This window comes from Neofelis nebulosa, chromosome 12, assembly GCF_028018385.1.
Source record: "Neofelis nebulosa isolate mNeoNeb1 chromosome 12, mNeoNeb1.pri, whole genome shotgun sequence".
Lineage (NCBI taxonomy): Eukaryota > Metazoa > Chordata > Mammalia > Carnivora > Felidae > Neofelis > Neofelis nebulosa.
In genome coordinates, this window is record NC_080793.1 from 27,875,688 (window position 1) to 27,891,705 (window position 16,018).

General features: G+C 42.8%; 2 protein-coding genes across 6 annotated transcripts in view; both read right to left on the reverse strand.

The window, feature by feature from the left end:
- The window catches only part of FSD1L (fibronectin type III and SPRY domain containing 1 like), a 77,875-nt gene extending 66,794 nt beyond the window's left edge, over positions 1-11,081 (reverse strand). Inside the window, exon 1 of one of the 5 annotated variants that reach the window (XM_058694675.1) lies at positions 10,986-11,081. In XM_058694675.1, the coding sequence (XP_058550658.1) occupies positions 10,986-11,039 (54 nt within the window). In that variant the 5' untranslated portion in view covers positions 11,040-11,081. Of the gene's footprint in view, positions 1-6,206; positions 6,429-10,402; positions 10,586-10,985 lie in introns of those variants that run through there. The other 4 variants (XM_058694673.1, XM_058694674.1, XM_058694677.1 and 1 more) reach the window with 4 other exon arrangements.
- A 3,115-nt stretch (positions 11,082-14,196) lies between these two features.
- Positions 14,197-16,018, reverse strand: part of SLC44A1 (solute carrier family 44 member 1) — a 202,916-nt gene continuing 201,094 nt past the window's right edge. The window contains exon 16 of the mRNA XM_058694680.1: positions 14,197-15,283. Within this exon, the coding sequence (XP_058550663.1) occupies positions 15,269-15,283 (15 nt within the window). The 3' untranslated portion in view covers positions 14,197-15,268. The remainder of the gene's footprint in view (positions 15,284-16,018) is intronic.

Below are 16,018 nucleotides of genomic sequence, written 5' to 3' on the forward strand. Positions count from 1 at the left end.
AGAGGTGATGTGAAGAGGTGAAAAAGGAGATTATATATTGTTGAGAAATTCAGGAATCGATCATCACAAATAGCTAACTGATAGAAAGCCATGTCCTCTCTTAACAGCAAAACAGTTAGGAACACTACCTGCTTACAGAGGCAACTGAGGTAATCCAAAGGGGAAAAAAATCTAATAAAAGACCTGGTGGAGTATGCTGTCTTTCTGCCCTAAGCCCGACTAGTACAGAAGAGGTACCCCCCCTACAAAGGATTTGAAGAAATATAGTGGAGTCAGAAGCTAAAGAAGCCTTATCCATGTGCAGTGACCTCTGAATTGGCTGTTCCATTCAATGAAGTCTACAAAGCTCATATTCAGCCAAGGAAACCAGAGGTTCCATCACCTAACTGAGGGGAGGTGCAATGGGAATGAAGATAGGAGCACACCTGGGTACTGCTGGTAGTGGTATAAACTAACAACCCTTCTGAAAAAGAGCAACTTGGCAATACATATCAAAGATTTTTAAAAGTATACACACATTGACTCAATAATTCCATTTCTACAAATTTTTTTTTCCATTTCTAAAAAATTTATTCTAAATAAATAATCAAAGGTATAAGCAGAGACTTGGCTACAAGGATGTTCATTTCAGCGTTACTTATAACACTAGAAGGTTGGGACTAACATAAATATACAACAAAGAGCACTGATTAAAAATCAAATAATACAGCCATACAAAAGAATTCTGAATTGTTAAGTGTTGTAGAATGATATTAACATGCTAAAAGATTCATAATATATTAAGTGAAAGGCAAACTACAAAGCAGTATTACCACATCATGATACGATAGTCTTTTTAAGGTTCTATATATGTTTTAAAAAAACTGAAACATAATACGTACAAATGTTAAAAGAGGTTATGTCTGGGTGGCAGGATTATGGGTGATTTTCATTTATCTATATTTCCTATTTTCCTACAATAAGCTTGTGTTACTTATATGTATAAAAGTGCACAGATTGGCTGTGCCAACACTTTATTATAAATTAGTACAAAATTAGCTACCAATCAACACATGTCAATAACTAAGACCAGACTCTGTTAGAACATTGTGGCTGGGAAGAGTGCCAACTGAGGATATAATACATACAAGAAAGATGGAGACAAAATCTACCAACTTGAAAATGTTGCCCACCCTAGGTTGGAGTGGATTATCTATCACCATGGTAAACATTCAATATGTGCTTACTGCATGAATAATCCTGCTTATATTCAGCCAGGCATTGCAAAGAAACATTGTATGGAAATTAAAAAAAAAAAAGAAAAAAGAAAAAATCTGCTTCACTATTGACCCTTGAACTGCCTGGGTTGGAATGCACAGGTCCACTTATAAACAGAGTTTTTACAGCTCAGTACTGTAAATATATTTTCCCTTTCTTACAATTTTCTTATCATTTTCTTTTCTCTAGCTTACTTTATTGTAAGAATACAGTATATGATACATATACAAAATAGGTGCCAAACAACTGCTTATGTTATCCATAAGGCTTCCGGTTTACTATTTCTATCAACAGCAGGCTATTAGTAGTTATGTTTTGAGGGAATCAAAAGTTATATGCATATTTTGAACTGTTGTGGGGGCATGTTGGTACCCCTAACTCCTGTGTTATTCAAGGATCTACAGTATTACCAATTTTTTAGAACTGTCGAGTTCAATAAAAAATGAATATATCTTAATTTTTTTTAATGTTTATTTTTTTTGAAAGAGACAGAGCATGAACCAGGGAGAGGCAGAGAGACAGAGAGAGAGACAGACAGACAGAATCCAAAGCAGGCTCTGAGCTGTCAGCACAGAGCCCCACGCGGGGCTCAAAACTCACAAGCTGTGAGACCATGACCTGAGTCAAAGTCGGATGCTCAACCAACTGAGCCACCAGGTGCCCCTGAATATATCTTTTTAAATATAGTGATCATGAGTATGTCAATACGGTCCTTTGAAGAGGGTACCTCATGCCTTATATATCCCAGATTACTTTGATCCATTCCATGGAAATGAATGAGGTTGTGTTTGGCTAGTGTGTATAAAACTCCACTTATACTTTCCTGTTCACAGCTCTACTTTAGAAAGCTAAGACCCTCCATCAAAAAAGAAAAAGAACTGCAGAGAGATTTTATACACATTCACACACACACTCTCTACAGAAAAATAATGATTTTATATAGGGCATTGAGCGAGATCAAGTTCCAGGTTTTTATATAAATTGTGTTCTATACTTTCTATCAACTGTTTTCACTAGATTTAATTCACTTCTTTAAAAACAAAACTATAGGGATTCATTCCTAATAACATCTTGAATTTTAATTAATCATATCACTATTTAAAGGCAAAAAATTCAGGCAAGAAGGGTGGTAATGAACAAAGCTTGGGCTGTGAAGAAAGACCAAGTTTGAATCCAGACTATCACTTGCTAGCTGCGTGACTCTGAACAACTCATTTAGCCTCTGAGTTTGGTTTTCCATTATCTGCGCAACAGGAATAAGAGTATTGAGAGAATTTAAAGCAATCTAACACAATACTGGATGCAGAGCAATATCCAAATTTCATTTCTCTTTCCTTTCTTCAGGAAATATTATTTTTTGACCAATAAGAAGTAATTTTGGAACAGGAGATGGTTGGTTTTCTGGATATAGTGGAGGTCTCTGAATCGCTAAGGTACAATATGAAGAAAAAGAATAGCAAATACCAGGGTAGAGGAGGAAACTGGGATAAGGAAGCACATATACAGACATACTACTTGCTACCAAATGTCATGCTTTAAAACTCCCCCTACTCAATCTCCCCATTCTAGGTTTGTCCAATCTTGCACACTCAACCCCTCACCTGTCACTACCACTTTCCAAGTGGAAAGTAAAGAATACGCAGGAAAAACTGGGGAAAAACAATTTACAATGTATACTCTTGGCAACATCCTTCCTCTGGGATCCCCTTCCTCTCCACCTTTATTATTCCTACAGCATGTACCTTTCCTAGAAACAGCAATCCCTATGAATATAAACAGATCTCTTGTGCAAAAACTTAACTATCAAATTCTAAGCACCCAGATTCTAGAAAGGTGTAAATGTCTTTTTGTTTCAATGGTTTCTTTGAACATACACATTTAATCAAGTATAGAAACCTTTGGGATTTTATCTTAAAACCACTTAAGGACATAATCAAAAGGTTTGAGTATCAAACAAAGCCACCTATCCATAACACATCCTGTTCGCAAAAGTGTCCCAGAAACTCGATGTAAACAAAATCCTTCTGTTTATTTCTAGGAGATAATACTGTGGTTTTCTGTATCCAACAGTATGCCTTACATACCCAAGGCAATTATGTTTTCTTCCTCTACTCAAACAGAGCATCTGTTGCTAACACAACACTGAAGTCCAAGTTATTTTCACAGACAAAAAAGCAGCTGGTCAAGCTAATCCATCTGCTGACTAGCCACCATCAAGCTTCTGTAAGACTGTCCAGTTAACTTAACCTCTATTGTCAGACTGCATGAGTCAGAACTCCCAGTCCTCTTTCAATTAGGATTTAACAACTCTTCTTTGACACCACCATTTGAAATCACTTATTACAGACATAAAAACAGAAAACATATTTTAAAACTTAAGGACAAAGGCTAAAAATGGTAGATTGGATTAGAAAAAGTTGTACAAATTATCAACAAAAGAAGAAAGTTATTTCGAAGTTGGGATTATGAATTTCAAAACAATAGCCAGCAGTACTTACATATGCTAGGCACCAAGGATTTTTAAAAATTAACATGATCCGGGGCGCCTGGGTGGCTCAGTCGGTTAAGCGTCCGACTTCAGCCAGGTCACGATCTCGCGGTCCGTGAGTTCGAGCCCCGCGTCAGGCTCTGGGCTGATGGCTCGGAGCCTGGAGCCTGTTTTCGATTCTGTGTCTCCCTCTCTCTCTGCCCCTCCCCCGTTCATGCTCTGTCTCTCTCTGTCCCAAAAATAAATAAACGTTAAAAAAAAAAAATTAAAAAAAAAAAATTAACATGATCCTCACAATAACCCTTTGAGGTAAGTACAATTGTTATCTCTATTTTATAGAGGAGGAAATACAGACACACAGCAAATTTCCCAAGCTCATTCAGCTCAGAGATAGTAGTAGGACTGGAGACCTGGCTCCAAAGACAACCTCCAATAATTTGAAGTCCAAATCCCAATGCCTTACTAACAGGTATATATTCAAGACATCCTCACCATTTTCCTTACAATGACTGAAGTACCATCCCTGCTATTTTCATTGTAACATTTTATAATGGGGAAGAAAAATCATGCCAGGGGTGTACTACTTACTTAAAAAGAAATACACAGTTTAGTTCATTATTAGTTGAGGTATGTAAGTGATTCTGCAATAGTTCATGAGGGAAAAAAGCTCAAATTCATAGCACTAAAGTGGTTATAAGCATTAATACCAGATACTTGTTATAAGCTATAAAACAAAGAGTTTTATAAGAATATTATTTGATACCAATAAATGAAATGAAAATCAACACATTTTCTAAAATTAAGAAATTGATTTTCAAAGTTACCACAAGGAACACCTAATTCTCTGCCACCTCTGGGGAAAGTGCACATGGTACTCGTAGGTGCTCAAAAACACCATATGGAATGAGACCAAATAAGTTCAAATTTTAGCCTTCTAGCTAGTGGTATGACCTTGCAGAAGCCACAACTGCCAACTCTTGAGTCCTTGATCCATATTAAAATACTTTCTCAAATTCTCTTTTATACCACACAGAGTATCTTAGTACTTTGTAAACATTAAAACACTTTTAACACTTTTTCATAATGAGTTACTTTATCTGATTTTTATAGTAGCTCTATAAAATATTCTTACTTCCACTGCATAAATGAAGAACTAGATTAATCACAGTTAAGTAATTTGCTCCAGAGCACAGAGCTAGTAAATAGCAACATGGAACTCAAGGACTCTAAGTCTCTGCTCTTCCGTTTGCCCTGAACCAACATCCATTCAGCTATCATGTGACTTTTACCTAAAAAGTTAAATAAGGCGTGACATGTTTTACAAATTTAAGCAGAGATGTTTTAAACATACATATTCAAAACACACGAAATGTAATTTTTTACAGACGTCTTACTAATAGTCACGGAAATAAAATTGAGTTTACCCAACTGAGTTTCAAGATGCCTGCAATCATATCGTGTGCACTTTAGTAAAATACTAGCATAGTCAATGCTTAACACATCACTACACTATTCTCCCGTGTCCCCTGTGCTTCTTTCCCTTGAAAAGGTGAAATCCAGGCAAAATTAGAGAAACCATTTTTCTAATAAGTCTTTCCAGTGCTTTCTATCTAATAATAGAAAAGAATGGCCTCTTGGATATGCCCTTCTTTTTCCCTGCTACATTATTAATAACACTTGTGTTCCCTCCTCTACTGTACTATACTTCAATTACTATCATCTAACAAAGAGAACAGGGTGGTTACTAATCTATACAGGGATTATGACTGCATATTAATAACTCTAAATGTATTCAAAACATTGGCTATGTTCTCAAAACATTTTTTTTCTTAATTGCAATTACTAGCTCCTTAACTTGTGCGGAAAGTATATATACAACAGGCCACAACAGCCATAGATAACTGTGACGAGCAACAAACTGGTCGAAGAGGGTGGGACCGCTGCCAACTGTAAGTCTCTTCTCCCAGTTCAACTAATACTAAACACCAAGACCTGCTTCTGAACTGGTCACGAGGAAGGAGGGAGTGGAGGGCGCGGTACTAAGCAGATTTGGTTCCTGACCTAAAGCAGCGTGTACGGTCCCTGTCAGCAGGTAGACCCGTGCACCTCGATTGGTGCTAAGGCGGGAGAAACCCGCGCTCGCACGCGGGGAGGCTCCAGAATCAAAGGGGGCCTAGAGCGCTGCAGAAAATGATTGTGGAATGGGGACAGCTCCCTTCTTCCCCGCAGGAGCCAGGGCCCAGGGCCAAAGGCCAGCTCGGGTCACCGGGCGCGGTCCCCGCAGCCTGGCGGGCGCCGCTTTGCTCCCACCGGGGAACGAGGGAGGGAGGGAGGGCAGCTGCCTAGCCCTCCGCGGCCGCAGCCCTGCCTGGCCCAGCGCGTCCACCGCCCACCCGGCCCCGGGCGCCCCGCCCACCCTCTCCCCAACCTCGGCCGCCCCGCGCCTCGTTCTCCCACTTACTTTCTGGGAGTCCATGGCCAGGGGCTATGTCTACTGGGCCCGAAACCGCGTCGAAGAACCTTGCGGCGAGGCGGAGGGAAGTCGGGCAAGCCAGCACTGCTACCCGCGGCCGCCCCCTCTCCTCCGCCGCCGCCTCAGCCTCAGCCTCAGCCTCAGACAGAACCGACCCCGCCCGGTCCGCGCCCAGCCCGCGCGCGCGCCGTCGTCGCGCCGCGGTTGCCAGGGTGAAAGGGCGGCCCGCAGGAGGGAGGGAGGGAGGGAGAGAGACCGGAGCGCCCCGCGCATGCGCGCTGCCGCGGGACGGGATGGAGTGGAAGGTGTCCGATGCTGGGTGGGAGGGGCAAAAACTAGTGGTGCTGCGGGTCCAGTGACCAAGCCTTTCCTTCCTTACCGCATCCTTTTTCTTCCAGGGCTCCCGATCGCTGCAGGCCTTGGAATGGGCCACTGGGCATCCAGCAGCCGGGCCCGTGGGAAAGGCTGGGGAAGGAAAGCTCTGGTCCTTGAGATCAGCCCCCGCTCCATCCTGCACGCATTTAAGCACCCCTAACATTGACCGCCGCCAAGGAGCAGCCAGGCTAGACCAAACCCACTGTCCAGTGAGAAGGAAAGGGCTGGGGTAAGGGATATCGTGGAAACATGGAGAAGGCCTGAAGGAACGTGGTAGAAACATACGGGTAGAGGGTGGGGCCTGGTAGACCTTTCCCAGAGAGCCCTCCTGGGCATCTTGCTGTGTTTTGAGCAAGTCACTCTCCCTGAGCCTATTTCATCTTCCATAAAATAAGAGCAATAATGCTGACTTTGTAGAGCATTGTGAGGATTAAGTAATGTATTTGAAGTGCCCAGGACATAGTTAATGGCCAGTAAATTATAGTTGTCCGTGGGGGGGCTAGAACCTGCTCAGTCTGGTCTGAAAAGGACCGTGCAGACTGTAGAAAGCTTGGGGAAGTAGGCCTGAAAATGTTCTTCTCCAAGCAGAAAGGCCTCAGCTTCCATTTTGATGACTCTGGAGAGGCTCAGAAAAGTTCCAACTAGGCAATCACTCATGAGGAATGAACAGAAGGGAAATACATATTGAGTATCTATCGGGTACCATTTCTCTGAACTGAGAATTCAGCAGTGACAAGGCCCTGCTCTCACTTGCAGAGCTTACAATCTAGTATGGGAGGGAGGCCAAAAAAAAAAATTAATGTGTATATATAGTAAATAAATGTGTGTATATATATATGTGTATATGTGTACATATATATACACACACAGTGTTTAGAAGCACTATTAATCTATATGTTTATTAACATATATATGTTTATATGCACTCAGAATTATGAGGGCTCCATTTTCCATAAGAAGTTCAGGGAAGGCCTCTCTCAGAAGTGATTGTGTAAAGTGAGAGAATGAGTCATACAAAGGTCTGGGAAAAAGCATTATAGATAGAAGGAACAGCGAATACAAAGGCCCTGAGAGGGCATGAGCTCTATATAAGAAACAGTATTTATCCTACAAGGTGATAATTGCCTGTATACAATTATACTCTGTACTATGACTTCCATGAAGGTCGAAATTTCTTTTACTCATATCTGTATCCCCAGCGCAGGTCTTGCCATCTAGTATGCACTCAATAAATCCATTTTTTTTTTTAACTGGACAGACATGTATAAGAAATGGGATGAAGGGCCCGAAAGGGAAAACAGGGACTTGGCTCAAGCTAGGTGGGTAGTGCTTAAAGGCCAGGGTCCAGGAAGGGCCTGTGTGAACAATTTTGCTCCTGCAGCTAAAAGGACAAATGGTGTGCAAACTTGCAGAGAGATGCTCCCTCTCTTTTTTTTTTTTAATGTTTATTTATTTTTGACAGAGAGAGAGAGAGAGAGAGACGGAGCATGAGCAGGGGGAGGGGCAGAGAGAGAGGGAGACAGAATTCAAAGCAGGCTCCAGGCTCTGAGCTGTCAGCACAGAGCCCGACGCGGGGCTCGAACTCACAGACCGCGAGATCATGACCTGAGCCGAAGTCGGACACTCAACCGACTGAGCGACCCAGGCGCCCCGAGATGCTCCCTCTCTTGGTATCAAGGGAAAGATGCCTCCTATCCAAGTTGCCCCAATTCCATGAGGAGCAGTGAGAGCAGCCAAGCACCCAGCGTCTAGTGCATGAAGGCTATTCTCCGCACTGCAGACTCAGTGTAGTGAGTCAGTTTCCCATGAGAGAGAAATGCAGCCTAGGGATCGGACAACATTAGAGGTCAAACTGCCCCACTGTGAGCTCCCTAGCCGTGACCCTGCCTTCTACTGTGGGATGCATCATTAAGGGGGGGAAAAAAACCACACCATTTAGCGCTGTCCCCAGTTCTCTTGCTGCAAGGACTTAACTTCAGAGAGCAACTCCTGGGCACTTTATGACTGATGGGTATAACCACAGAAGGAGACAGAAAGAGGCTTTGGAGACAGCAAGTCACAGCTGAAATGTGATCACCAGAATTCTGTCACAGGTCATATCCCAGGAGCTCACTCCTGGCTCCTTGCCTCCTCAGTCCCCGAGTTCTTTCCCTGCAGCCCAGCGAGGAGCCTGCAGCTTTTGTCAAGAGTTCTGCCCCATTTGACTCCTGCCCCTGCCAGATCTCGTTTCCTTTAGGCAGTCTGGCTTCCCTGCCCAGCTCACCTGGGCCTTCTGCCTGCCCTTGTTCCTGTCCCTTCTGGCTGTGACTTCTATCTTCCCCAACCTATGCAGGCTCTCTGGCAGCAGTACTCACCTGGCGGGGCACTAAGTCTGCACCCCCACTGCTTCTGGCCTATGGGCAAGTCCTCTGCCTTTTCTGAACTTACCTTTTCACAGCCAAGTCAGCTGGGAAATTTTCAAAAGTAGCTTTACTAATAAAGTAAAGCTGCTGTTCTCAAGTGTAATCCCCAGACCAGCTGTATCAGCACCACCTGGTAGCTTGTCAGAAGGGCAAATTCTCAGCCTTCATCCCCAGACTAACTTAATCAGAAACTCTGGCATGAGGGTCCAGAAATCTGTGTTTTAATCCTCCAGGTGATTGATGCATACTAAAGCTTGAGAACCATTGAACTAAGAGAAAGCAAATTGTTAAAAAAAAAAAAAAAAAGGAAAAACTACAGAGGGATAAAACAGATGACGTTTTTTAACCCTTATGTTTCAATTCTGAGATAGCATATCTAGTTGTAGGTATTTACTGAGGTCCCTGGGCCTCCAGGAATGCCTTTCTGAAGAAACATCGAATTAGAATAACCTCAGGACTGGCCCTACTGATGTGAAGTGTCTGGCAAAATTGTCTCTTCCGGAACAGGTTCTTTACCCCCTCTTGCCAGGCGTTACCCCTGTAGCCCTGAGTACCCTCATGAGTTCTGGGATGCCCCCATCTCTTGGGAGAGAAAGCTACTTCCCTTAAGGGGTGCCAACAGTGTTCCCCTTTGGGAGTCAGTATAGGGCCCGGCCTGGACTCAGCAAATCTGAATTTAAATCCTGACACTGCCGCCTACCAGCTGTGTAGCCTTCAGTGAGTCTTTTAAACCAGGATAAGCCTCAATTTCCTCATCTGTAACATCATGATCATAATAGTAGTAATTCCCAGTTACGGTTGTTGTGGGGAATCAAAGGAGATTACATATGCAAAGTGCCTGGTTTAGTCTACATTTAACAAATGTGTGGCTGTTACTATTATTACTCCCTTGTACATCATATCCTTCTGTGCCACCCTTGGATGGCTTTTTCCCCCTCGGTCTTTGGGGCCTTAGAAGCCCTATTTTCACCCCTAACTCTCATTTTCATTGTTATCCTAGCTTTTCTGAAGCATAATCACAGTCCACATGCTGCTCTTTGTTGAAGCACCAAATCTCTAACCATCTCTCTCTCCCTGTTCATATCTGGCCTACGTCTTAGCATATACCACCAAACCCAGGAAAACCCTGAGTTTGCTCTAAGCCTCAGTTTCTTCAATTATGAAAGAGGAATCATAACAGTACCACCTACAAGGGTTTTTGAGTTGATTCAATGAGATAATTCGTGTTCAATGTTTAGCGGCATCTGTCATGTAGTAAGTATTCAAAAAATATTAGCTATCATCTCTCCCCAATCATAGAAACCTAATTCTTTTTTCCTCTGCCTCCTTCTGACTAAAAACAAACTCAACCCAAAGTCCTGGACCCCCTTGAACTCAGAGTGCAAATTTCTGATCCTAGGAACTCACTATAGACATTTACGTTCTCATAGGAGCGAAAGGATGATTCCGTTCTGTTGTGAGCTGGCACTGTATGAAGTGGTCTAGCTCCATATTTGGAGAGCTCTAAGCAAAGTGGGAAGCAATCAGTATACACAAACATGTGAAAGGGCCTGGAAACCACGTGAGAAGGGACACAATCGAGGATTTCATCTGGAAAGCAAAATTTCTCATGTCAGAGGGGACATGATTTTTTACCTTAAAACTCTCCAGAGCTGTTGTGTGGAAGAGGGAGCTGACTTATTCTCTAGCATCCCACAGACAGAATTAGACCCAGTTAGTGTAAGCTACAGGAAGATAGATTTCCAATCAACAAAAAGTCCAACTTTCTAACAGCCTTACAGAGCTGGAATGGACTTTGGTGGTGAGGTCCCCATCAGTGGAAGTATCCAAGCAGGGGCTAAGCATTTGCCTAGGGGGATCAGGCAGTGAAAGGGTAGATGGCAGAGATAACTTTTAACATCTTTCTGAACCCTGAGGCTATGTCATTCTGCAAACTAGAGGCCAATAACTATTCATTCCCTCTCTGACTCAGCTTTGCAATTGTACTCACCTCTGGAATGCGCTCTGAATCTCTTCTCCCCACCCCCACTCTCATAAGCTCCATTGCAAGAGGCCCCTCTCCTTCCTGGGATAGGGCATGCCAGGAGCAGTTGACTAAACTGTAGCCATTATGATGTTTCTATGTCACAATACCTTCTCTATGCATGATGGCTTGCTTTATACTAGGCACTGGAGACACTGAAATGAGTGAGGACTGGAAGACACGGGTGTTTCCATCACCTCCTGCCTTAGCTTTCAAAATGCCTCTGGACTCACCTAGTTCAGAGAATGACCAAGGACAAAGCAAATTTATCTGTCTGTTGATCTCTTCATTGTAAAAGGATGCTGCCCACCCCATCCCCCACCCCCAGGTCTCTCCAACAGAGTAACGGGCTCCCTGTTCCTAGTGAGAACATTACTCAGCAGCCCTTCTTCCTCTGCATATACTCTGAGAACGATGTGGGGCAGTTTGAGACTGAGTGAATGAGACTAGGGAGATAAAGGGCCCACAGTGAATTGACCACACTTCTGTTTCATCGACCAAGCACCCAGATGCTGATACCAGACTGTCTGAATTCAAAGGCCAAGTCTACCACTTACCAGTTGTGTTGCCTTGGGTGATTTGGTAACCTCTCTCTACCTCAACGTTCTTATTTGTAAAATGAGAGTATTAACAATACCCACTTGAAAGTGTTGTCATGAAGATAAACGACAATGTGTATAAAGTGCTTACTTAGAATAATGCCTAATTACTGGGAAGTACAAAATATTTGGTAGTTATCAATGTATTATTTTCCAAAATAAACCATTCTCCTGGCCACAGCACTGGGAAATAATGGTGTCTGTGAGTCCTTTGATACTGTGGTGCTGTTGTTGTCCAGATCAGATGGTACTACATCAGCACTTCCTAGGAAATAAGTCTTTTGAATCATCTCTCATTCTTTTTTTTTTTAATTTTTTTTTTACATTTATTTATTTTTGAGAGACAGAGACAGACAGAGCACAAGTGGGCGAGGGGCAGAGAGAGAGGGAGACACTGAATCCGAAGCAGGCTCCGAGCCATCAGCACAGAGCCTGATGCGGGGCTCGAACTCAGGAACTGTGAGATCATGACCTGAGCTGAAGTCAGACGCTCAACCAACTGAGCCACCGAGGCGACCCAATCCATCTCTCGTTCTGAAGGGCAATCCGAACTTTTCCCTAGCAATCAGAGTTTGAAAAGGGAAGGAGACACAACTGAAGCTGGAATGAGGAACTTAAGACAAGTCATGAAAGGAAGATAGGACCCTTTCCAAGCCAAGGAAACAGCCTAAGCGAAGGTGGGAAATGAAGAGAACAACCCCAGGAGATAAAATATGAAATGAATGGAAATAGGAACCCCCAATGCCTTAATACCAGCCAAGTATTAGGAAAACATTGGAGCATATGAGAGATGGAATATTCCACTTGGGGCGCCTTGACTTGTGGCTCAGTCAATTAAGGGTCCAAATTTGGCTCAGGTCATGATCTCGCAGTTTGTGAGTTCAAGCCCCATGTCGGGCTCTGTGCTGACAGCTCACAGCCTGGAGTCTGCTTCAGATTCTGTGTCTCCTTCTCTCTCTGCCCCTCCCCTGCTTGCACTCTGTTTCTCTCTGTCTCTCAAAAATAAATACACATTTAAAAAATGTATTTATTTATTTTAATTTTTTTAACGTTTATTTATTTTTGAGACAGAGAGAGACAGACCATGAACGGGGGAGGGTCAGAGAGAGAGGGAGACACAGAATCTGAAACAAGCTCCAGGCTCTGAGCTGTCAGCACAGAGCCCGACGCGGGGCTCGAACTCACAGACTGTGAGATCATGACCCGAGCTGAAGTCGGACGCTCAACCGACCGAGCCACCCAGGCGCCCCTAAAAAAATTTTTTTAAAGACATGGAATATTCTGCAGCATGAAAAATTATCTTTATGAAAAATACACACCAATATGGGAGAAAGCTTGTTTTATTTTTAAGGCTTGTTTATCTATTTTTGATGGGGGAAGGGTCAGAGAGAGAGGATCCCAGGCAGGCCCCACACTGTCAGTGTGGAGTAGGACTTCAGACTTGAACTCACAAACCGTGAGATCATGACCTGAGCCGAAATCAAGAGTCGGACACTCAACTGATGGAGCCACCCAGGCACTCCTGGGGAAAAGCTTATATTACAACTTAAAAACAAAACAGAAGTTTTAGCTAGAGTATTTTTTCAAAATATAAATGGGTAATGTCTACTGTTAGAAAGTAGACACCTTTACAAATTTTCCTTTTGTTTATAAGTTTTAGCTTAGGTGCAGTGCCATCATATAGGAAAGCTCAGCCTGGTTTCCTGTTATCAAATACTTTCACATGTTTACTTTTCTGCTTACATAAAAGTACATTAAAGGGTGGGGGATGGGTGAAATAGGTGATGGGGATTAAAGAGTACACTTATCATGATGAGCACTGAATGATGTATAGAATTGTTGAAACACTATATTGTATACCTAAAACTAATATAACACTGTATGTTAATTATACTGGAATTAACATTAAAAACTAAAAAAAGGTGAATCAAAGGCAAATAAATTGGCTTTGAAATATAAACTCACATTTGGCATGACTTCCTCATGATTAAAAAAAAAAACAAAAGAGGAGGGTGGAAAGAGAGATTAGTAGGGGTCAGATTGTTATGGTCTCTAAATTCCAGGCTGGGGTGTTGGGATTTGAGCATGTTGCAAGTGGGAAGCCACTTACAAGTTTATGAGCAAAGGGTTATTTTAGGAAACTTGATTTGGCAGGAGGAATAGGAAGGACATGAGTGGGATGTGTCTGGGGTGAGGAGTTGACTGGGAACCCGCAGGCCAGACCTCTGCCTTCTACTCCCTGCCCCTTAACCTTCCCAGGTTAGATTCCCCCAAACCCCCACCCCCACCCCTGCTCCCATCCCCCACTCTGCCACCGCCACCACCTCCACCACCACCACCACCACCACCATTAGAATATAATGATTATCTCAGCATTACAAACCTTTAAGTAGTTTTTCAGTCCAATGGGAAAAATAATAAATTGGCCTTAATGAAAACTGTTGGCTTTCTTCCTAAATCACCTAAAACAGGGATCAATATTTGAGGCTTTTCAGGCCATACGATCTCTGCCACAACTATGCAACTATGCCATCGTAGAGAGAGCAGTCATAGACAATACATACAGGATTGGAGATGGCTGTGTCCCCATAAAACTTTATTTACAAAAACAGGCTGGGAGCTGGATCTGACACACAGGCCACAGTTTATCAACCTTTAATCTAAAAGAACATGGTGTTCTTTTAGTGTCTCTAAAGCCTCCCTGGCCCTCCCTCTCAGACACTTCCTATACACACACGCCACCATCGTCACATCTACTTTTTTTAAGTTTATTTATTTATTTTGAGAAAGAGAGAGAGAGAGAGAGAAAGCAGTGTAGGGGCAGAGAGAGAGAGGCAGAGAGAGAGGGAGAGAATCTCAAGCAGGCTCCAAGCTATCAGCACAGAGCTCCACGCAGAGCTCGAAGTCACCAACTGTGACATGACCTGAGCCGAAATCAAGAGTCGGACGCTTAAACTACTGAACCCCCCAGGTGTTGTCCCCACCCCCCACCACCTCTATTTATAAGAGGAATACCAGTGATGATATGATGGGCTAATCATCCCTGCAGTAGTGATAGGCAAAGCAATGTGTTAAAGTGAAGAGCCTTTTAGATTTGAGCCCCGATTCTGCCAACTGTGTGATCTTACACATAGTGCACAACCTCTCTGAGCCTCTTTTCCTCGTGGGCAAAACGGAGATGGTAGGTGCAACCTTATAGGATTTTTGTGAAGATTAAATGTTTTAAAGCATCCAGCTTAATGATTGGCATGAAACAGGCATTCAATAAATAGTTAGGAACCCACGCTGGCTCTATAAATAGCCTGAATGAAGAGAATTCCATTGTGGATCCAGCCTTCAGGCCAGCAGTGGCACTGGAGAGAGAAGCAGCAGAGGTCACACAAACATACATGAGGCCAGATAAGAAGGCAACACTAAATTTGAAGACATTGCTTCAAGACAGATTTGTATCAAATACTTCTGATGAATCATTTATTAGGCAGCCCCACTGTACCAAATCCACTTTGCTGTTGGTTCGGGAACATGGTCGCACACTTCCATTGAGGTAATAAGATCCTGCTCTTCATCCACAGAGTCTCAACAGCTGGTGAGTGGGAGATCCTCGTGTAAACAGCCTCTTCTGAGTTCATTCTTCCGGGCTCATGGGACCAGTCACCTTCGCTTCAGCTGCAAAATAAACACATCAAGAAAATGAATGCTTCTCTCCTAGGGGAACAGGACACAATGAGAATCAATCAATAACAAGAAATAGCATGGGATCATCTGTAGAGAAGACACTGTGAAATGTAAGAAGGCTAAATACACACACACGTGCACACACACACACACACACACACACAAGCACGTAGATTAACAAATAAGAAAGGTGTCTGAGACCCTGGGTTCAAATCTTGATTTTATACCCTTATCAGCTATATATTTATGATCAAGCTATTTGATTCCCATGCCTACACTTCCCCACGTACAAAATGAAGACAGTCACGGTATGTTCCTTTATGGCTGTTGTGAGGATTAAATGCATTAATAAATACAAAGTGCTCAGAACAGTGCCTGACCTGATAATGAACATCCGGTTAGTATCCACCAATGCTGGTATCAGCATTATTCTTTGAGAAGGATGTTTTCAGAATAGCTGAACCACAGAATCAAAAAAAAAAAAAAAACAAAAACAAAAAACCACATAATGAATCAAATTCGAAAGTAATCTGAAAAATCTGAATCTGTGGTTTTCTCAAGGACTCAAACCTGAAATTCAAATGAGGCTTTAGATTTTTCACTCCCATGACTCAGCAGTAGGACAGGTCAAACCAGGATAATGGGTGTTCCCATAGTTCAGTTCAATTCAGGAAACAATGACTGAGTAAATGTACCAAACTTGACAACTATACCGTGGTTTTATAA